The sequence below is a fragment of the Mobula birostris genome, chromosome 2 (genome assembly GCF_030028105.1).
Source record: "Mobula birostris isolate sMobBir1 chromosome 2, sMobBir1.hap1, whole genome shotgun sequence".
Classification (NCBI taxonomy): Eukaryota; Metazoa; Chordata; class Chondrichthyes; order Myliobatiformes; family Myliobatidae; genus Mobula; species Mobula birostris.
The window spans coordinates 199654066-199678066 of record NC_092371.1 but is presented as its reverse complement, the minus strand read 5'-3'; the positions used below and the strand labels follow the sequence as shown (position 1 = coordinate 199678066).

At 41.9% G+C, this 24001-nt stretch overlaps 1 protein-coding gene and 2 long non-coding RNA genes across 4 annotated transcripts in view; 1 reads left to right on the top strand and 2 right to left on the bottom strand.

The window, feature by feature from the left end:
- atad2b (ATPase family AAA domain containing 2B) overlaps nucleotides 1-7286 on the bottom strand; it is a 206247-nt gene extending 198961 nt beyond the window's left edge. The window contains exon 1 of the mRNA XM_072251307.1: nucleotides 6898-7286. Coding sequence (XP_072107408.1) covers nucleotides 6898-7008 — 111 coding nt within the window. The 5' untranslated portion in view covers nucleotides 7009-7286. The remainder of the gene's footprint in view (nucleotides 1-6897) is intronic.
- Nucleotides 6649-14534, top strand: LOC140194007 (uncharacterized). Of its 2 annotated transcripts, none has more exons than XR_011885020.1 (3): nucleotides 6649-7314; nucleotides 11519-11773; nucleotides 12891-14534. It is a non-coding gene; the product is annotated as an uncharacterized lncRNA (long non-coding RNA). The 2 variants fall into 2 exon arrangements; XR_011885021.1 differs by having other exon boundaries at nucleotides 6653-7314; nucleotides 11519-11638.
- Nucleotides 13397-21908, bottom strand: LOC140194008 (uncharacterized). The gene is made up of 3 exons (XR_011885022.1): nucleotides 21827-21908; nucleotides 17289-17458; nucleotides 13397-13510 (listed from the first exon to the last, which is right to left on the bottom strand). It is a non-coding gene; the product is annotated as an uncharacterized lncRNA (long non-coding RNA).
- Nucleotides 21909-24001: the final 2093 nt, after the last annotated feature.

The window sequence follows — 24001 nt, the reverse complement described above, 5'->3', positions numbered from 1 at the left end:
CCTGCACCAATTCCTCAGACACACATTCATTAACCAAATCAACCTATTCTCACCCTCGCTGCACGTGAGACATGCACCAATCCAGAGATTACTTCCCATGAGGCCCTGCTTTTCAGCTATCTACCTAGATCCCTAGTGAGATGAATTGGCACATAGAAAGGAGAATGAAAATCTGGTCCAATGGTGCTACAAGAACTCTCACTCAACATCAGAAAAACATAAGAGCTTATCATTCACTACAGGAGAAAGAAACTGGAGGTCCACAACCACTCTTCATTAAGGAATCAGAGGTCAGAAACTTTGAATTCCTTGGCATTATCATTTTAGAGGATCTGCCATGACACCGGCACATATATGCCGTATTACAAAGGCGGCAGTTTGCACAAAGTTAGCATGTCATCTAAAATCTTGATAGACTTCTACAGATGTGCACAGGAGAGTATCCTGACTGGCTGCATCAAGGGCTGGTATGGGAATACCAATGCTCAAAAATGGAAAACTCTACAAAAGTAATGGATATAGCGCAGTGCGTCACAGAAAAAGCCATCCCCACCATTAACCATATTTACAAGGAGGACTGCCACAAGAAAGCAGCATCCATCAAGAACCCCCACCATCCAGACCAAGCTGTCTTGTTGGTGCTGCCATCAGGAAAGAGATAAAGGAGCCTTAGGACCCACACACCAGGTTCAGGAACAGTTATTACCCTTCAACCAGTAAGCCCCTAAACCGGCATGGACAACTTCACACACCTCAACACTGAACTGATTCCACAACCTTTGGACTCAATTCCAAGGGCTCTACAACTCATGTTCTCAGTATTATTTATTTGCTTACTTATTATTTTTACTTGTTTCTTTTTGTATTTACAGCTTGTCCTTTTTTTTCCTACCAATTATTTGTTGGTCTTTATGTGTAGTTTTCATTAATTCTGTTATACTTCTTTGTACTACTGTGAATGCCAGCTAGAAAAGGAATCTCAGGGTCGTAATGGTGACATATACAGTGGAATGCAAAAGTTTGGGCACCCCAGTCAAAATTTCTGTTACTGTGAATAGCTAAGCAAGTAAAAGATGACCTGATTTCCAAAAGGCATGAAGTTAAAGATGACACATTTCTTCAATATTTTAAGCAAGATTACTTTTTTTATTTCCATCTTTTACAGTTTCAAAGTAACAAAAAAGGAAAAGGGCCCAAAACAAAAGTTTGGGCACCCCGCATGTACTTAGTAACACCCCCTTTGGCAAGTATCATAGCTTGTAAACACTTTCTGGAGCCAGCAAAGAGTCTTTCAATTCTTGTTTGGGGGACTTTCACCCATTCTTCCTTGCAAAAGGCTTCTAGTTCTGTGAAATTCTTGGGCCATCTGCATGCACTTCTCTTTCTAGGTCTATCCACAGATTTTCAATATTTAGGTCAGGAGACTGTGAGGGCCATGGCAAAACCTTCGGCTTGCGCCTCTTGAGGTAGTCCATTGTGGATTTTGAGCTGTACTTAGGATCATTATCCTGTTGTAGAAGCCATCCTCTTTTCACCTTCAGCTTTTTTACAGACGGTGTGATGTTTGCTTCCAGAATTTGCTGGTATTTAATTAAATTCATTCTTCCCACTACCAGTGAAATGTTCCCCGTGCCACTGGCTGCAACACAAGCACAAAGCATGATCGATCCATCCCCGTGCTTAACAGTTGGAAAGGCGTTCCTTTCATGAAATTCTGCACCCTTTTTTCTCCAAACATACCTTTGCTCATTGCAGCCAAAATGTTCTATTCTAACTTCATCAGTCCACAGGACTTCTTTCCAAAATGCATCAGGCTTGTTTAGATGTGCCTTTGCAAACTTGTGATGCTGAATTTTGTGGTGAGGACACAGGAAAGATTTTCTTCTGATTACTCTTCCATGAAGGTCATATTCGTGCAGGTGTCGCTGCACAGTAGAACAGTGCACCACCACTCCAGAGTCTGCTGAATCTCCCTGAAGGTCTTTTGCAGTTAAACGGGGGTTTTGATTTGCCTTTCTAGCAATCCTATGAGCAGTTCTCTCGGAAAGTTTTCTTGGTCTTCCAGACCTCAACTTGACCTCCACCGTTCCTGTTAACTGCCATTTCTTAATTACATTACGAACTGAGGAAACAGCTACATGAAAACGCTTTGCTATCTTCTTATAGCCTTCTTCAGCTTTGTGGGCATCGTTTATTTTAATTTTCAGAGTGTTAGGCAGCCGCTTAGAGGAGCCCATGGCTGCTGATTGTTGGGACAAGGTTTGAGGAGCCAAGGTATTTAAAAAGCTTTGAAATTTGCATCACCTGGCCTTTCCTAACAATGACTGTGAACAAGCCATAGCCCTAACAAGCTAATTAAGGTCTGAGGCCTTGGTAAAAGTTATTTGAGAGCTTAAATCTCTTGGGGTGCCCAAACTTTTGCATGGTGCTCCTTTCCTTTTTTCACTCTAAAGTTGTACAAAACAAAAATAATACACTAATCTTGCTTAAAATGTTGAAAAGAATGTTTTATCTTTAACTTTTTGGAGATAAATTCATCTTCTACTCACTTAACTATTCACAGTAACAGAAATTTTGACCGGGGTGCCCCATGACTTTTGCATGCCACTGTACATACTTTGATAACAAATTTACTTTCAACTATATTCTCCCTTCAGGACCTCATCCCTTTTCCTATCCATGCGGTGGGTACCAATGTACCATGAGTTCTGCCTGCTCACCCTCCCCCTTTAGAATGCTGTGGACTTGATCTGTGATGCCCTTGACCCCGGTACCTGGGAAGCAACATACCATCCATCCTATTAAGTCACAGGAAGTGTACAGTGTAAATTGCCCAGTATAAGTCGGTGGAAGGAGAGCGAGCAGCCCTCCGGTGAAAAATGATATCGTATCCGTTAAATAGGGGCCATGGACAATTCTGATTTGATGGAGACGGATGTGAAAGCACAAAGGAACATCTGGAGAAATTTCTGAAACGCTCGTTCGCTGCTGTCGTTACTGCGCAGTCGGGAATCTTCCGGAGGGAAGGCCTCAAAATCCCCGGCTTTGCCTGCTATTGGCGACCGAGATTGAGGCCCAATCGTTCGGACAGAGATGGCGCTCAGTACTCGGTGTCGGAGAGCTGATCAGAGGCTCAAAGTTTTCGAATGACTCAGAGACAGACTGTGGTCGGGCATGGCAGGGAGAGTTTTTCTTCCTTCTCCCGTCTGTGTGAGATGTGGGGCATTTGAGAGGACTTTGAACTTTTTACTGTGCTCATGGACTTCTTCAACAAGTTATGGTATTGTTGCACTGTTGTAACTATATGTTATAATTTATGTGGTTTTGTCAGTTTTTTCAGTCTTGGGCTGTCCTGTGTTTTGTGATATCACACCGGAGGAAATATTGTATCATTTCTTAATGCATGCATTACTAAATGACAATAAAAGAGGACTGCATGTCTTCATAATCTAATCTAAATTCTATAACTAGAAGATGCAGGCCTCTTCAAACTCCTATTTGGGAAGTAAGCAGTGAGCTCATCAATTTAAATTTACAGTAAAACTCTGCAATCCTGATGGTCCAGCATTGTTCTCACCCATTAACCTGGAATGAAAGCCTGGGTCCAAGTACAAATAAGGTGCATTGCCAAAGTCAATGGTCCACTATGTGCCTAGGGCTGAGGTCAGGTTTGAGGCTAAAATATTTGTACATTTCCTGTTCTCTTTAAAATCACCAAGGTCACTGGAAAGTTTATTATGCTACTCTATAACATGTGGCAAAAGGTGTGACTGCATAGTAATATGTGGGTAACATGCAACAATCTAGAAAAGCTGCCAGTCCGGCACAACCAGTACCTCAAAGATACCAGACTATTGAAGTTAATATGGTATTGTTAGAATTAGAAGCAAACCAAGGTTATTATCCTTATGCAATTTTGATTCCCACAATATGAAAAAGGTGAGACATACTTGTAAAAAAAAGGTTTGCAAGAGTAAAACTGGAATTGTGAAGATGGACCTATGGAAAAAGATTGAATAGAAGAGGTCTCTGTAATCTTAAAAAAGAGGAAAACCAATAGGAATCTTCAAAGTTATTCAAGTTTTGGATAGCATTGACAGGTGCTATCAGATGAAGGCGAAAACAAACTAAAAGCCAAAAATGTAAGAAGTATTCAAGAAATCAAATTGCAAATTCAGAAGAAACGTCCTTACTTCTTGAGAAGCAATCAACCTGACACATGAAATATGTTTCCCTCTCCATTAATGCTGCCCAACTTACTGTGCATTTCCAGAATCTTCTAAGATTTCTAGCATCCACACAAGTATGCTAAATGGCCACTCGTGTATGTTATACATTCACAAGAACCTGGCTGACCTGGTCCATTTTCCACCTTGTTCCCTGTAACTTTCAAATGTCCATAGACCAAAACCACATCCATCTCAGCCTTAAATATTTTCAAAGATTCAGGTTCTAACAGCCTTCTGGGTTACAGAATCCAGACAGTACATTCCCTTAGGGAGTTCAGACAGTCCTTCCCCTTCATTCTTTAACAGATGATCCCTTAAATCTGAAATCAAATCCTGATGAGGCCTGACCTGAGTAGTTTTTTTTAAGGTTTCCAGCACATGCAGGGATGAACTTCCCTGAACTCTCTCCTCAACAATCAATGTTAACATTTTCAACTACTTGTTCTTATTTTAGGCTAATGTTCTACTTCTCACGTACGAAGATAGCCAGATCCCTCCTCACTACAGCATTCTGTAGTGCCTCTCAAATTAAACATCACCCTGCATTTCTAATCTTCTTACCAAAGGGGATAAGCTTGCATTTCCCAACAGCCATTTTTTTTTTTGCACACTCACTTAATTTATCCCTTTGTAGACTCTATGTATCCTTCTCAAGACTTGTTTTCCCATTTACCTTCGATGGTCAGGAAACTTGCCTCCAATGGTCAGGAAACTTGCCTCCATTACACATGGCCTCTTCAATTCATCATTAATGCAAGTTGAGCCCCCCCCCCCATACCAATCCTTGCGACACTCTGCTGGCTACAGTTTGCCAACCATAAAATGACCCATTTATTCCAACTTTTGTTATTTTGTAGTTAGTTAATCCTCCTTTCATGCTCTTCTGAGATTAGCTTTGTGAATAGTTGTGCAGACATAATTGGCAATATGGCCTACATGTTGTTGCTGATAAACTAAAATATCAAACTCAATGACTTTCTAGTTTGTACAGTACACTTTTACACAGCACCTCATAAAGCCTTCCGAATATCCAAATAAGCATGCATTAGTTCCCCTTGATCCATGATCATTTGTCAAAAATCTCATAATAAATTTATCACACTATATTTTCACCTTCATAAGGTAAGTTGACTTGATGTGAATGTAGTACTGTTTATGTTCTAAATATTGTGCAGCAACTTCCTTAGCATTACGAATTCATTGTTGATGCTTTCTGTCTTCCCCATATCCAATTGGGATTATATTTATCTTTATTACAATATAAATAGTAATCTTCAAAGTACTCAAAGTAAAAAATTATCAGAATACATCCATATTACCACATACAACCCTGAGGTTTTTTTTAATCTGCGGGCATACTCAGCAAATCTATAGAAATGTAACTGTAAACAGGATCTGTAAACTGTACATATCAGGAACTGTAAACAAACTGTGCTGATGCAGATAATAAATAAACAGCAATAAATAATGAGCATGAAATAACAAGACGCTTTTACTCAAGAGTCTGATGGTTGAGGTGTAGTAACTGTTCTTGAACCTGGTGGTCCAAGTCCTGAGGCACTTGCACCTTCCATCAGATGGTAGCAGCGAGAAAAGAGCATGGCCTGGTTGGTGAGGATCTTTGATGATGAATGTTGCTTTTCTATGGCAACAACTCATCTTCTCATATAATGTACTTAATGGTTGGGAAAGTTTTATATATATTAACAATAATTAATTTTGTATATTTAAATAAATCAAGATCTAGATTCCATTTTTACCAAAGACAGGATCATGTTTAACTATACAGACTACAGTTTCAAGTGCATTGTCATGGAACTAGCTTTTATATAGACAACTTTTTAAAAAAATTATACTGTGCTATTTGTAAAAACGATTCTAATACTAAGATATTTACTTTCCAGCCTGAAATATCACTGGAATAGTACCAGTTGTCTTTCCAAAATAAGCTGAATGTAGATCCTTTTTAGATTTAAACCACGAGATGCGTTTTGGAGCTTCAACCAAAGTGAACATCATAATCTAGTTATTAAAATACTGACATCTTAAATCATACAGAAGCTCGAAATCCCGTACTGAAATGTTTCTTCCGAGAATCTGACTGATATCCCTTGGGGAAGAGCCTACAAAATGACAAGTATCAACGTGTTTAAGAGTGTTTACTTTGCAAAATTTCCAAACATCCGTAAACAGAAACAATCTATAAAAAGATATTGTTTTAGAACCAAGACCATCAGATCTCAATATAACTTTTAAAAAACGACATGAAGATATGAAAGTCGGTGAAATCATTCGAGGGATGACCTGTGTATTTGTTTCATAAACTCTGGATTGTAGAGCAGTGGATTTTTTTTAAGTTTTATTATTGCTTGTAATTCTGCAGCTGGTCGTTGATGGCGCCTCCCTCCCTTCCCCCTCTACAAACAGGCTCTAATCCACTTACAGCAAAACACACAAAGACTTTCCCAGAAGACAGACAGAAACAGGGAGAGAGGCGAGCAGGAGACGTCTAAGGAACACTCTGCGCCAACGGTCTCGGCACCGCCACCGGCTCGCCCTCATACGAAACAAAAGGAGCGTTGGCACCGGGCCCAGCCGCTTGCTTCAAATCCACAACAGCACTGAGCCGGGGGTTAGCCGGGGAAGGAGACATCGAGTAGAGGCTTACCCGTTTGTTATCGTCTTGTTTAGACGAGGAACGAGACGAACGGGTCCTGGACGAGATGCGACCACCAATCAGCTCCGGCTCGAGCACCGAGTTACGCCGAGTCCGCACCATTTTCCGCCACCCCCTTATCTCCCGGCCGCTCTGGCTCTACGGCTCGGTGGGCGCCATTTCTGCTCTTGTGTCAGTCACAGGACGGTGAGCGGCTCCGATCGGAAACCCTCGGCTCTGGGGGAAGGGACAACCAGATCGGCTCCGAGAGGAAACCCTCAGCTCGGAGACACTGAGCAGAGAGCGAACGAAACCCTCAGCTCTGAGCGGTGAGCGGAATGAACTCGGCTCAGATCGGAAACCCTCGGCACTGAGGGGGAAGTGAAGACCGGAGCTCGGATCAGTTCGGAAACGCTCGGCGACGAGAAGGTAGGCGGTGTAAACTCGGCTGGAGCGTGAGCTCGGATAAGTTCGGAAATCCTCGGCATTGAAAGAGATGGTGCTCTGGTAACAGACCAGCTGAAAAATCTTTGTTGTTAGAAGTTCAGTCATTGGACAGGATACTTATATATTTTAAATACTGATTGAGATATTTTGCTCCAAAACAATGAGGCACTTGTGTTAACCTCACTTATTATGTATTTTTCTCCAAATTTTTAGGCAAAGTAATAGATTATTTCTGATTTATGCCGATTTAAATTGATGGAACTACATTTAGGACTTGCAATATAATTCTGACCGAGCCTACGACGTTAGACATTAGCTCTGTTTCGCTTTCCACAAATGCGCTTAAACTTGCTAAGTATTTCCAGCATTTTCTGATTTGCGTTTACTTGCTACCTTGATTATAGTAGATTGATTCCATTATGGTTTGTGGGTTCTGAGGTGGTTAATGAGGTCAATATGTGAATCCGCAAACACAAGGAAATCTGCAGATGCTGGAATTTAAAGCAACACACATAAAAGTTGCTAATGAACGCAGCAGGCTAAGCAGCATCGCTTGGAAGAGATATAATCGATGTTTCGGGCCGAGACCCTTCGTCAGGACTAACTGAAAGAAGGGATAGTAAGAGATTTGAAAGTGGGAGGGGGAGATCTGGAATGATAGGAGAAGAAAGGAGAGGGAGGGATGGAGCCAAGAGCTGGACAGTTGATTGGCAAAAGGGATATGAGAGGGTTATGGAACAGGAGGCATAGGGAGAAAGAAAAGGGGGAGGGGGGAAAAAGGATGGGCAACGGGTATAGTGAGGGGGACAGAGGGAGAAAAAGGAAAGAGAGAAAAAGAATGTGTGTGTATATAAATAAATAATGGATGGGGTATGAGGGGGAGGTGGGGCATTAGCAGAAGTTTGAGAAGTCAAAGTTCATGCCATTAGGTTGGAGGCTACCCAGATGGAATATAAGGTGTTGTTCCTCCAACCTGAGTGTGGTTTCATCTTTACAGTAGAGGAGGCCGTGGACAGACATATCAGAATGGGAATGGGACGTGGAATTAAAATGTGTGGCCACTGGAAGATCCTGCTTTCTCTGGCAGACAGAGCATAGGTGTTCAGGGAAACAATTTCCCAGTCTGTGTCGGGTCTCACCAATATATAGAAGGCCACAGCGGGAGCACCGGACGCGTATATCCCCAGCTGACTCACAGGTGAAGTGTCGCCTCACCTAGAAGGACTGTCCGGGGCCCTGAATGGTAGTGAGGGAGGAAGTGTAAGGGCATGTGTAGCACTTGTTTCGCTTACAGGGATAAGTACCAGGAGGGAGATCGGTGGGGAGACGAATGGACAAGGGAGTTGCGTAGGGAGCGATCCCTGTGGAAAGCGGGGGAGGGGAGGGAAAGATGTGCTTAGTGGTGGGATCCTGTTGGAGGTGGAGGAAGTTATGGAGAATTATATGTTGGACCCGGAGGCTGGTGGGGTGGTAAGTGAGGATAAGGGGAATCCTATTCCTAGTGGGGTGGCAGGAGGATGGAGTGAGAGCATATGTGCGTGAAATGGGGGAGATGCGTTTGAGAGCAGAGTTGATGGTGGAGGAAGGGAAGCCCCTTTCTTTAAAAAAGGAGGACATCTCCTTCGTCTGGAATGAAAAGCCTCATCCTGTGAGCAGATGCGGCGGAGACAGGAATTGCGAGAAGGGGATGGCATTTTTGCAAGAGACAGGGTGAGAAGAGGAATAGTCTAGATAGCTGTGAGAGTCAGTAGGCTTAACGTAGACATCAATAGATAAGCTGTCTCCAGAGATAGAAACAGAAAGATCTAGAAAGGGGAGGGAGGTGTCAGAAATGGACCAGGTAAACTTGAGGGCATGGTGAAAGTTGGAGGCAAAGTTAAGCTCAGCATGCATGCAGGAAGCAGCGCCAATGCAATCATCGATATAGCAAAGGAAAAGTGGGGGATGGATACCAGAATAAGTTTGGAACATAGATTGTTCCACAAAGCCAACAAAAAGGCAGGCATAGCTAGGACCCTTGCAGGTGCCCATGGCTACACCTTTACTTTGGAGGAAGTGGGAGGAGCCAAAGGAGAAATTATTAAGAGTAAGGAATAATTCTGCTAGACGGAGCAGAGTGGTGGTAGAGGGGAACCGGTTAGGTCTGGAATCCAAAAAGAAGCAGAGAGCTTTGAGACCTTACTGATGGGGGATGGAATTATGTAGGGACTGGACATCCATGGTGAAAATAAAGTGGTGGCGGCCATCGAAAAATTTCAGAGTGTGAGAAGTGTCATAAACATAGGAAGGGATTGAACATTGGGGATAAAACAGTGTCGAGGTATGCAGAAATGAGTTTGGTGGGGCAGGAGCAAGCTGAGACAATAGGTCTACCAGGACAGGCAGGTTTGTGGATCTTGGGTAGAAGGTAGAAACGGGAAGTGCGAGGTGTGGGAACTGAGGTTGGTAGCAGTGGGTGGGAGATCCCCTGAGCAGATATCATTATGTGAATGATAGTTTTCAACTCATGGAGAAAAAGTTGGTATGGTCCCTATGAGGGGTCTTAGCCCAAAATGTTGGTTATTCGTTTTCATAGATGCCACCTAACTTGTTGAGTTCCTCCAACATTTTGTGTGTGTTGCTTGAGATTTCCAGCATCTGCAGAATCTCTTGTGTTTCCAGTTGATGTGCACCTTCTGCATCTTTTAGAAAGGCCATCTGTCTGCTCTTGATTTATGGCCTAGAAGTTCTCCATACCATCCTGAATGCGGAATATCACTCTTAAGCAGTTAAGGGCTAGAGATTTCAAGGAAGTGGAGGTGTTGCATTTCTTCAAAGAGGTCCTCAGCACATCTTTGATTTTTTTCTCATGAAACACCTCAGAACAGAGTGTTAGTGTTTGGAATCTGGTATCAGACATTAGAATTAAGTGATTTGCCAGCTGAATATAACTTTGGCCTCATTGTCCTTTCCCAGACAGACAATGGCACCTCTTCCAGATAATACAGAGGATATTACAAAGATTTCAGTTTGTTGGGGTTGGGACGTGGGGGGGGAGGAAATCTGGCAAGAACCATGCAATAAAACTCTATCCTGACTGGACCAAATCTCCTGACAAGTTCAGCCATGTGTGGTGACAATCTGACAAAGCATTCAGATATTTTGAATGATAATGAACTATTTGGTTAGAAACTCCAATCTTCTTACTTGTCGTACCAGACAGCAAAATAGAAGAACCTGAGGACACAGTGGGCAATGTGGTTGGCATATTGCTGTTGAGGAGATAGTAATTCAGTAACAAAGTGTAAGGGATAGAACATAGAAATCTACAGCACATTACAGGCCCTTCAGCCCACAATGTTGTGCCGACTGTGTAAACTACTCTATAAGCTGCCAAAAATTTCCCTAATGCATAGCCCTCTATTTTTCTAAGCTCCATATACCTATCCAAGAGTCTCTGAAAAGACCCTATTGTATATGCCTCTACCAGCTTCGTTGGCAGTGCATTCCATGCACCCACCACTGTTCCGAAAAACCTCCCTCTGACATCCCCTTTGTACCTACTTCCAACCACCTTAAAACTATGCCCCCTGGTGGCAGCCATTTCAGCCCTGGGAAAAAGCCTCTGGCTATCCTACAGTCAATGCCTCTCCTCATCTTATACACCTCTGTCAGGCCACCTCTTAATCTCTGTCGCTCCATGGAGATACAGTCAAGCTGACTCAACCTATTCTCATAAGGCATAATCTCCAACCCAGGCAACATCCTTGTAAATCTCCTCTGCACTCTTCCTATAGTATCCACATCCCTCCTGTAGTGAGGTGACCAGAACTGAACACAGTACTTCAAGTGGGGTCAACTAAGGTCTTGTATAACTGTAACATTAACTCACAGCTCTTGAACTCAGAGCAGAAGTTTTGGCAAGGGCATGGTAGAAATGCACAAGAGGGAAGGAAGACGAAGATTAGAGCTGTTATGAAAAGTGTGCTGTCACTCTTCAGAATGCCACCTCTGTAGAGCAGGCCACATCACAAGCAGTAGACCATGGTAGAAGAGCTTAAGAGAGACAATGGCACCTGACGGCAACTCATTTGCTTGCATCTTAGGAAACATCTCTATTTTTGTCTCTAATATCTCTATTTTTCCCTTTCAGGGTTCTTTTGAAGACCCTGACCTGGAGTTATACACTGACTTTGGTTCTTTGCAGGAATGGGATCCGCTCTAGGGGTCTCACGACTGGCCGTTATTCGATATACCAAGGGCGTGGCCTGGAAGATTAGCTTTGGAGTTTCAGGATTTTGAGACTCTGGAGGCAGGTGGACTTGAGGTCAGTGCATCCGCAGGAATGCATGCAGGAAATCGGTGATTCGTGGGAGATGGAAGATCTCTGGCTGTGTGCCCAGAGACTCAAGTTCTTTGGGCATGGAGCTCGGACGCAATGGACTTTTAACATTGTAAATCAGTGAGTTGTTTGTTATGTCTCCCCTCTCGCTGTGAAATGGAGACACCTCTTTTTTCCTTATTAGGGAGAGAGGGAGCCTGTGATATGTCGAATACCGGGTGATCAAGTAGTCTTTGGGGTACTGCAAGTTTGTGTCTTTGCTGATGCTTTGCTGCATGCTTGAGTGCTCAGTGGGGGTGGGGGGGTGGTGTCAGTACTTTTTTTTTGCTGGTGGAGGGGGATCATTGCTTTGCTGCTGCTGCTTATGCAAGGGAGGGGGAGCTTTGGGGTTCTAACAGATAACTGTCATTCATTCTTTGGGGCACTCCTCTGTTTTTGTGGATGGTTGCGAAGAAAGAGTATTTCAGAATGTATATTGTATACATTTCTCTGACATTAAATGTACCTTTGAAGAGGTACCAGTGAACCTCACTTTCACCTGGAAGGGCTGTTTGGGTCCATGAATGGTAGTGAAGGTGAGGTGATGCAACTTTGGTTGCAGGGAAAAGTGCTAGGGTGCAGAAAGAGATAGGTGGGGAGGGATGAGGGGATCAGGGTGTCTCAAACTGTGTGTTCTCTGCAAAATGCAGCAAGGGGGGAAGAGAGGGGAAGATATTACTAGTGGTGGGTTTATGTTGGAAAGTTTCTATGTCGTTCTGTGGGTGGTACATGTAAAGTCTGTTGTGCACCCGTGAGTGATTTGGCATGAGCCATAGTATCCATATATGTGCATATTCTATATGTGGACTGCAGTTTGATTGCTGAGTTAAGAGTTAACTCAGTTTTGAGGTCATACCATTTCTCATTTGTCATGTAAATTAGCTCTGCTCAACTGAAGATTGTTGAAGGTGAGTTCTGATATTGCAGCTATAGCAGGAAAAGTAAATGGGTGTGTTAGGTTTCAGGTTACAACTGATATATTCAAGACAATGCAAAATCAAAGAGTTTAAAATGCTTAGGCACTTCTGTTTTGTGATTGTAAATAATTACTTTACAAAATAACTTGATATATGGGGTAATTGACTTCCAGTCAAAATAGTGCCTGCGTACAATGCTCCTTTGGTTGACGTCTTCTGGCTAGATCATGAAACCATATATTTCACTTTTTTATGCCTTTTATGTTTACTTTTTTTTTCAGCTTGGATGTGATTCTGGAATGGTTGGAGTCTGTAATTTGCATTTTGGAGATCGTTTGGGTGTTTCAGCGCTCTGCAGTCTCCAAGAGGATTCCAGGAGGCAGAAACAGCGTGGGCAAATCTCATGGCGTGAAGGCTGCAGCATGGGGTGTGAGCCAATGTACGACCCCATTTCACCAATTAACGCGACGAGGGAAATTGAAACATAGAGACGAATGCAAAAGTCAAGCACCAGCTACCCGCCTTTTGATCGATAGTGGGATCGCTCTGCTGCACGAACGGGGAGACTGCCTTTTGATTGCTCTGCTACAGGAGAGGGGAAGCTGCCTTTTGATAGCTGGTGGGATGGCTCTGCTGTCAGAGAGGGAAAGGCCTCCCACTGTGCCTGGAGAATGTTACCCAGGTTTTCTGTATTTTGAATATGGACTTGGACCATAGACCCTTTTTCAGTCTTAACGGTTTTTTATATTCTGTGTTTTTCACCTGATCTCTCATTATTTTTAATGTGCAGTGAGGGGGATTTAGGGGTCGATGTACCTGTTCCAATATTTTGTACAGAGACGAGAGATTTGGAGGTTGATGATGGTGCTGCCATTCTTTTCTTTCTTGGTTTCATGGCTATCTGGAGAAGAAGAATTTCAGAGTTGTATACGTATAATAAATGAACCTTTGAATATTTATCATCATACATTTGTTTCTTTTAAAAGGGAAGGCAGTGTAGTATACATATGCACCAAATGATGTGACCTCCACAATATTGTTATATCAGCTCTGCAAGTAGAATGCCATTCACCTTTAAGAAAGGATATTAGAAATTTCAGTTTTATTACTTGCCTTACTGAATGGCAGTCTAGAAGAAATCTCAAACATTACAGTAAAAAAAAACAAAAAACTGGAAACCATGAGTAAATGCTTGATCAAAGTGCATTGTAGGGACAAGAGTTTCTGAAGATGCTGGGAATCTTGAGCAAAATAAAAATGTTGGAGGAACACAGCAAGTCAGCCAGCATCAATGGAGGAGAATAAACAGTCGACATGTTGGGCCAGGACCTGATGAAGGGTCTCAGCCTGAAATGTCAACTGTTTATTTCCCTCCATGGATGTTGCCTAACTTGCTGAGTTCCTCCAGCACTATGTGTATATTTTAAGGAAACTCTGAAAGTGTGAGAAAGAGATGGAGATGGAATTGGTGAATGAAGGGAGCCTACAACATAGAACATTTCTATAAGCTTGGTTGCAGCAATGGGGTGTAGAAAGTGGAGAGGCTCAAGACATCAGTGTTCCTGGTTTTAAAAGCTAGCAAAGTTAGTGATGGGGTAGCCATGTAAAGTTTGATTTTTTAAAGTCAAAATATTGATGGTCAGAAAGCCAAGCTGTGCCAATGGTTAAAGTGTGAAGTGGTCACGACGGCTATAAGGTTGCAGAGTTTTGGATGAACGCAAGCTGAGAGAGGAATTAAAACAGGAAGCCAGACACCTGAACATTGGAATATCATTTCTGAGGTAACCAGATAATTGTTTTAGCCAAAGATCTACAGTAGCGAAGGGAAAATGTGGTTTGTAATAGTGATGTAAATACGCAAGTGATATGTGAACATGGAGTTAATTTTTATCCCATATGTTAGAATCAATAAGTGGACTAGGTACTACTCAGTCAGCATTGTGTCCTAATTTATTGTACACATTTTCAAGTTCTTTGATCTAATAAACTATTCTATCTGAGTCTTGTATCATTCTGTTTCATGATCTTCTTCCTGGTTGATTGCTCGCTCTTCCTTTCAGTTGCTGAGAGACTTTATTCTCAGTCTTATTGCTGCTGGCCTTGTCTTGCTTTAGAAAGATCTAAGTGTCGTATCTAAGTCTAATCCCCTTCTAAATGTATTCCACAACTCAAAAGTAGCTATGTTTCACACCAGCAGAATATCCATTTCTGTTGCATCCATTTTCTGCAGCCTGTTCCAGATCATTTGTTTCTTTATTAAGCTGTGGATTGCAATGAATCTTGAGTTCTAAATAGTTTTTATCCACCAAACAGCAACAGTCTTAAGTCTTACAAAATTAAACAGAACAATCTACCAAAAAGGGAAAATGAACTCAATTTATTGGACTGCCAAGAATGAATCGTCATAGTTTTGGGACCTTGGAACTGTTACATAACCTTAAGTATTGTCTTCCCACTGCCTTAGGAGGTGTATGAGATTATGCATTTTAGAATGGAAAATATCAAAGTATCTCAATTGCTCTCCGAACCGGACATAATTTAAGTGATGTCCTGACACATAACGTGCAATATTTTGGCAGATGACCAGAATGTATGGTTGGGCTCAGGATGCCTTCACTATCCACAGACCAGAAGTGCTGAGCTCAGTCACATAGATTCCAATGGGATTAAATATCTTCAATGTACAGCAGTATTTAATGATACCACATATGAATCAAATGGAGGATTAGGTAACTTGGTCCCTCTGGTTTGCTCTGCTATTCAATAAAGTCACAGCTGATTCTATTTTAACTTCAACTCCATATTCCTGACTATTCCTTAGAACTTTTCACCACTTACTTATCAAGAATCTATTAAAACCTTGTTTAAAATATTTCAAGGTTCTGCTTCCACCACGTTTTATGAAATAGTTCCAAAGACTCTTTGCTCTCTCCAGGAGGAAAAAAAATTACCTCATCTCTACCTCCGTAGATGATCCTTATTTTTAAACAAATGACATGTGAGAAGTATTTATTCTATTGAAAATGCCTTGCCATTGAATTGTATATTGATAAGACAAGTTAAAAAATAATTAACCTTACTTTGACTGAAATGTACATTCCTTGAAATAAAAACAGAAAATGCTGGAAATGCTCATCAAGTTAGGATCCCAAGAGAACAATTTATTTATGCATTAGTTTGTCTGAGGCAATACCCTGCTCTACATGTTCTATCCTGATTTTTTTTTTCCCCACTGGACTTTTCTTGAAGTGTCTGCCTATTATTGGAAATTTTATTGTGAATTTCTTTGGAATCCAAAGTTTTACTGGAGGTCCATCAGTAGTGTGTTGATACATGTCAACCTTCCTGTCACATTGCCACTGAAGATAAAGTCATAAAGTCAAAGTGTTAGAATAGAAACAGGAGCTTCAGCTCAAATTGTCCATACCAACCAAGTTGCCTACTTGAGCTAGTCCCATTTCCCCATTTCCCATTTGCCCATCTCACTCCAAAGTTTCTTAATCATGTACCTGTCTTTCCAAATTTTGTAATTACCTGCCTCTACTATGGTAGTTCTTTCCTTATACCCACCATCCTTTGTGTGGCATGTAAATCTTTACCTTCTCACCTTGTACCTATGCCCTTTAGTTTTCCATGCACCTATTCTGGGAGAGAGACTGTGACCCAGTATCATATCTATGCCCCTCATGATTTTATAAACTTGTATATACTCCAGGGAAAAAATCCCAACCTAGTAACATCTTGTGAATCTTTTCTACACCATTTTCAGTTTATTAACTTTCTGCCTTTACAGAATTGCACACAATATTCCAATTGCAGCCTGACTATGAGGAAGCTTTGCAGTACTCCGAGCCATGGAGACATCCATCAGACAGTGATATCATTCTTGCATTGCTGTTTGAATCCTATTTGAAGAATTTAATCTAGGCTGCCTTTATAGTACAGGAAAAGGAGGAAGTGTTGTATTTTTAGAGATCTTTTACAGAAGGAGTTCCCAACTTGGGGTCCACTGAGTCCTCGGTTAATGGTAGAGGTCCATGGTATAAAAAAGGTTGGGAACCCTTGTTTTAGAGGTTGTAATTCTCTAACTGCTCTGGCTGATGGGTGTAAACAAGAGAGTAAGGAGCCTTTGTGAATTTGTCATGGTAGTGTAGCAGTTTTTGCAATGCTATTACAGCATGGGGTTTTGGATTTTTGAGTTCAATCCCGGCACAATCTGTAAGGAGTCTCTGTATATGTGGGTTTTCCCAGGAGCTCCAGGTCTCCCGCCCCCCCCCCCCCCCCACAGTCCAAAGACACGCTGAGTAGATTAATTGGTCATTGTAGATTGTTTCGTGATTAGGTTAGGATTAAATCTGGGTTGCTGGGGCAGTATGGGTCAAAGAGCCATATCACTACATAAATAATTACTGATATGAAAGAACAGTAGCTATACTTCAAAGTATTGGCTGTAAACTGAATGCCAATGAAATACGAAAGATGCAAGGTGAGTGCCGATTCTTCATTCAGGGACATATAACAAATCTTCTGAACTGAAAGCTGAAGCTAAACTAATTGTGAAATCAAAGTTTACTAAATTGAACTACCCTCAAGAGGACTAGTTTCTTAAATATATGGTACACATCCTGCCTCACCGTAAGCTATAATTTCTCCATGCAGAATAGTTCTGGAAATATTACCTGTTTGATGCTAAAAAGATCTCCCTTGTCATTTTCCTTATTCCTGCTTTCCAGTTCTCAGTCCCACCTTCATAATGTTGATCTATACTCTCGTTAAATGATGGCTGAGTTGCTGTATGCTGAGGCTGGGATAAGAATGACAAGGTGATTCCCCAGGAACCATTGATGATCTGAACAGATATGAAAAGATGGAAATAAATTTATTGCCTTCATCACAATTCCAATTTGCATAATAAATTCATCAGAGTGAAATTTTCAGACCTCTTAAGCAGGATTGGAAGAAAAGAAAACAAGCATCCCAAGTGGGAACATGCCTACCAACTGCATCCTGTATACTACCCCTTTTAAGTTGGATTGCTGGAACTCTATAGCTCTGCCAGGATTTGAATAGCTGCTGGAACTCTTACTTTAACAACTTTGCCCTCTTTCTGGTAAATATCAACATCTACCGAAAGTAGAAAGAGCTAGATAGGGTGGATGTGAAGAGGATATTTCCTAGGGTGGAGGTGCACAGCCTCAGAACTGAGGGGCAACCCCTTAGAACAGAGGTAAGGAAAAATTCTTTTAGCCATAGAGTAGTAAATCTGTAGAATGTTCTGTCACAGATTGTGATGGAGGCCAACTCCGTGCGTATATTTAAGGCGGAAGTTGATCGTTTCCTGATTAGTCAGTGCATCAAAGGATACGGTGAGAAGGCAGGTGTATGGCATTGAGTTGGATCTGGGATAAGCCATGATGAAATGGTGGAGCAGACTCGATGGGCTGAATGGCCTAATTCTGCTCCTATGTCATATGGTTTTGTGGTCTTACCTCTTGCAATTTCCATTATTACCAGCCTTATCGTATGTAAATCTATAAAAGTAGCAGCGACTTTTCCCTCTGAATTCAGAGACATTGCTGCTCTCCCCAGCTTTCACATGTAGGATTCTTCCAGACTGTGAACAGTGAATCTGACGTGACGAGTGAACCAATGTCCATTGTATATGAGGCTGCACTTGCTGTTCCAATGAGATCAGCACACTCAGTAATGCTTAATAGCTTTTACGTTGATCACTAACTTTTAAAAATTCTAAAAGGTTATCATTTACTTATCCCAGAGTCTACCTTGTGCCAAACCTTATATGCCACAGGTATCACAACCTATTTTTTTATGGCACGGTGACAGGGCACCCAAAGAACTGGGGCAGAGCAAATTCTGAACCCATTAGGTGTGATCTTCTTGTGGTCAATTGGGTGATAATATTTGCAGGGAAAGGAGCACTTGTCAAGTGGAAAGCCATTAAGTGTATGACATGAAGAGTTCAGGACCTGTGTGTTCCTGTTGGGGTGAAAGACAAGGCTGGCAGGTTTTGGAAAACTTAGTTAATAGTTGAAGCTCTGGTTAAGAAAAAGATAGGCATGCACTGCACATTAGAAATCAGGAACTAGTAAATCACTTGATGATTACAAGAAATAAAGGAGTGCCCTTAAGAGAGGGTGAGAGGGAAAAGAAGAAGAAACAGGAAGAATCTGGCAGGCAAGGTGAGGCGAAATCCCAAGAAATTCTATAGATATTTTAGAAGTATAATGTTTGTTAGAGAGAGAGATAGGTGCTCTTCCAGATCAGCATGACTGTCCATGTGGAACCAAAGAAAATGGCTGAGACTTTCATTGAATATTTCTCTTCAGTTTTCAATGTGGGGAAATGGATGGACACTAAGGAAGTATGGAAAGTGAGTGGTCTTGACTTGGACCACATACAAATTAGCAGGGAGGCGGTACTGGAGGCTGCAAAGTCTGGTGCATTCTTGAACCTTGTGGAAAGCCAGAGCAGAAATTGTGGCAACACACACAAAACCCAGGAAGCATCTATGGAAAAGAGCAAACAGTCAACGTTTCAAGACCTGAAATCAGAAATTGCGGAGCCTTTGAGGAGATTTTGCTTCATTGAATAGTAATTATAGGCCATGTGGAGACATGTTGTTGTTGAGTGCCGTTGTGTCATCATTGACTCATGGCGACCTATGTGACCCTATGGGTAGGTTGCCATATGGATAGTGTAGTTATCCATGGGGTTTTTGTGGCAAGATACGGAAGTAGATTGTCAGGCCTTTCTTCCATGCAGGTACTGCTGCTGACGAGGTTGGGTCTTGGCCAGATTTGGATCTGCATTATAGCAGATCCAAAAGGAATTTCACTCCTTATGCATCCAAATCAAGCATGACCACAGACATCTGATTAGAGTCATAGAACACTACAGCACAGAAACAGGCCCTTCAGCCCATCTAGTCTGTGGTGAAACATTTAATCTTCCTGCTCCCAACGACTTGCACCCTGACCACAGCCCTTCCATCCATGTACGCATCCAAACTTCTCTTAAACGTTGAAATTGAGCTCACATGCACACTTGTGCTGGCAGCTCACTCCACCCTCTGAGTGAAGAAGTTTCTCCTCATGTTCCCCTTAATCATTTCACCTTTCACCCTTAACCCATGACCTCTGGCTGTAGTCCCACCCAACCTCAGTGAAAAAAGCCTGTTTGCATTTACCCCATCTATAGCAGTCATAATTTTGTATACCTCTATCAAATCTCTTCTCAATCTTTTATGTTCCATGGAATAAAGTCCTAACCTATTCAATATTTCCATATAACTCAGGTCCTCCAGACCCGGCAACATCCTTGTAAATTTTCTCTGTACTCTTTCAATCTTACTTACGTCTTTCCTGTAGGTAGGTAGGTAGGTAGGTAGGTGACCAAAACTGCACACAATACTCCAAATTAGGCCTCACCAATGTCTTATACAACTTCAACATGATGTCAGGTCAGCTGTACTCAGTACTTGGATTTATGAATGTCAATGTGCCAAAATCTTTCTTTACAACCCTATCGACCTGTGACGCCACTTTCCATGAATTATGGACCTGTATTTCCAGATCCCTTTGTTCTACCTCACTCCTCAGTGCCCTACCATTCATTGTGTAAGACCTACCCTGTTTGGTTCTACTAAACTGCAACACCTCGCACTTGTCTGCATTAAATTCCATCTGCCATCTTTCAGTCCATTTTTCCAGCTGGTCTAGATTCTGCTGCAAGCTCTGATAGTCTTCCTCACTGTCCACTATGCCCCCAATCTTGGTGTGATCCACAATTCTGTTGATCCAGTTAACCACATTATCATCCAGATCATTGATATAGATGGCAAACAACAATGGATCCAGCATCGATCCATGGGGCATATCACAAGTCCCAGGCTTCCAGTCAGAGAGGCAACCATCTACTACCACTCTCTGGCTTCTCCCACAAAACCAATATCTAATCCAACTTACTACCTCATCCTGAATGAACCCTCTTGACCAACCTCCCGTGCCGGACCTTGTCAAATCCCTTGCTAAAGACCGTGTAGACAATATCCACTGCCTTGCCTTCGTCCACTTTCCTGGTAGCTCCCTCAAAAAGATTGGTTAGACACGACCTACCATGCATGAAGACATGCTGACTATCCTTAATCAGTCCATGTCTATCCAGATATTCATATATCCCTGAGAATACCTTCCTTGTAGATCAATACATGTATCTGGTATTGATCAGATAACATGTGCTATTGACGATACTATTTAGTACCATGGGAAAGCCTGAACTGCTGCACATTTGGTCCACTACACTGGAAACAAGGGAGTCACTGGGTCACAAGATGTGCACAAGGCCACAGATAGCATACAAGAAAATACAAGAAAGACTTACTAAATTACACAAATCTTCCCATATGATAAGCATTCTTAAACAATGCTTCCATTTCCTAAATTATTACCAAGGAACACTGCAGAGCTCTATGTGAGACAGCTCCACTATATGACACAAGAGCTTTGTAGTGAGCAGCTGCGAAGTGGGTGGATGAAAACGTGAGGAAGCAAAGGAATAAAGAAGAGGAAAGCAGGTTCTGATCCAGACAAGGTCATGCTTTCCATGGAAGATCTTGTCTAGTATGTGATATCTGTAACATAAATGCAGCTTCTCTTCCCTCCACCCCTCCCCTTCCCCTCTCCCCCCGCATTTTTGAACATTGAAACATTTCATTTCATATTTCCTTATTTGTTCAGGCACAATTCAAAAATAAATAAAAATTGCGATATAAATATTTCACATCAAGTTACTAGATGAAGTCGTTATTTTTCATGCAAGAGTTGACGAAATCTCCTGCGAATCACTGTATCTTGGTGCCAGACTACTAGGCATTATGATATTCCTAAGTAGTACCTCCTCAGTAGCTGCAGTATGGTCAATGGAAGGCTGTAATTTTCCATTTTCAATGGAAACTGCAGGTAGCTTTTGAGACCGACTTCCAGCAGCTCTGGGCATGTAGTTCTGGCTTTAGAATGCACCATCTGGAAGTGAGCTAACAGGCCAAGGGCCAAAAATCAAGGGCACTGTTGGAGCCCCAGTGGCAGTTCACACCCACTATCCTGACAGAGAAAAGCAGGCTCCGAGGAGCCAGTTTTACTTCTTCAGTTCATACGTAATGCTATGAAGCTCTACAGACCTAATAATGCAGTAGTCTGACCTGATCTGACACCAGTCTGGTCTTCCGCTTACACATCGTGCGATGCTTCTGTTGTGGTGGCAGCTGCAAAATCCATGACCAAATGCTACATCAGCATTAATTCCTGAAATGTGCAAAGGAAACAAGCTCTCAACAACAGTATACTGACAATATGTGCAAGGCTCGTGGCAGGCCATACATTATGCATACTATCAGCTGCCTTCTGTAGCTTAGCCCTTCAAAACCCTCATGTTTAATTAGAATTAGAATCAGGATTAATATCACCGGCATATCATGAAATCTGATTTTTTGCAGTGGCAGTGCTTTGCAATACATAGTAATCAAAATAATAAATTACAATAAAAAGTATATATTTAAAAATTAATAAGTCGGTCAAAAAGAGACAAAAAAATACTGAGGAAGTGATCATGAGTTCACTGTCTACTTCAGAAACCTGATGGCAGAGGGGAAGAAGCCCAAGAACGAGGAGAGAGCCGTTGCCCGGCTAGATTATGAAGATCAGGGTGTGAGGGCCAGAGGCAAGGAACCGGCCAGTGTTCAGCTCACTGCTCCTCAAGGTTTACATGTCTCCGTGCTGAACCGAGGCTGTAACCTGCAACTAGTGGGCTCCTGGGCCGACTGCTGTGATGAACTGGCTTCATGGCTGTGGACTCAACTTTTGTGAAGTTTAATTCAGAGAGTTACTTGTTTACTTTTTATTGGTTCATGATCTGTTTTTTTTGCACATTGGGTGTTTGACTGTCTTTTTTAATGGGTTCTATTGAGCTTCTTTGTGTGGCTGCCTTAAAAAGACGAATTTCAAGGTCGTACATTGTATACATAATTAGATAATAAATGTACTTTGAACTTTTGAGAAACTGTTCCTGAAACACTGAGTGTGTGTCTTCAGGCTCCTGTACCTCCTTCTTGATGGTGGCAATGAGAAGAGGGCATGTCCTGGGTGATGGGGGTCCTTAATGATGAGTGCAACCTTCTTGATGCATTGCCCTTTGAAGGTGTTCTGGATGCTGGAGAGGTTACTGCCTATGATGGAGATGGCTGAGTTTACAAATTAGTGCAGTTTTTCCCAAATCCATAGCTCCTCCATACCATGTAAGCTCGATGCAGGAAATGTTCTGTGTGACCTCGGCTTCTGGTAGTCTGGCATCTTTGCTTCTCTTGCTTCTTAACCCAGGTGCAGTTGCAGATTCCTCACGAACAGTGTAGTTCTCATCTTGATGATTTCCTCACAGCGTAAAAGACTGTGTCGAGACATGAGAGACTGCAGTGCTGGAAATCTGGAGCAACACACAAAAAATGCTGGAAAACTCAGTAGGTCAGGCAATATCTATAAAAGGAAATGGACCACCAACATTTCATGTCTTTCATGGCCAAAATGTTGATTGTCCATTTCCCTCCATGGATGCTGCCTGACCTACTGAGTTCCTTCAGCATTTTGTACAAAATTAAGTGTATTTTTAACATTGCCATTTCATGATATTTTTAAACTGTCCAGTCACATTTTGGATGTCAGATATAATAACTGACAAAAGATTAAGAATATAGCTGTGATGAAAAAAAGGAGCAGTAAAATACACAGAGTTACTAAATCAAAAGCAATTTATGGGTTGAAGATAGGAAGGAAATTAGATGCAATGATACCATTGCCACCCACGGACAAAGCTTTGATAATGCCTTTCCCAAAGGCATCACCTTATTCATCATCTGGATGAGCAGAAGCTGCTGTCCTCCTCCACTTATTTCTGTTTATCCAGGAATATTTTATAAGGTAGAGGGAGGTGTCTGAGCGATATGCTTGTCCTATTTAAATAGCTGTAAATACGTGCAAGATGCAGGAAATGAATATATGACTTTCTCCTGTGCAGACTATCCCAGCTACCCTCTTAAATAAAGGAACAACATTAGCTGTCCTCTGATCTTTCAATGCAAAAATCTCTGCCATGGCTCCAGCAATCTCCTCCATTGTTTTCCACAACCTTTGGATGATATCATCTCGTCTGGAGATTTATCCACCCTTATGCGTTCCAAGGCACTTAACACCTCCACCTTTTAATACCTGCATAGGCCAGACAATTGATGTATCCCTCCCTGAACGCTCAATCCCAAATCTCTTTCTCTAAGTATTTCAAAATTCAAAATTTCATTGTAGAATTCACATCTCACATCTACAGTGAT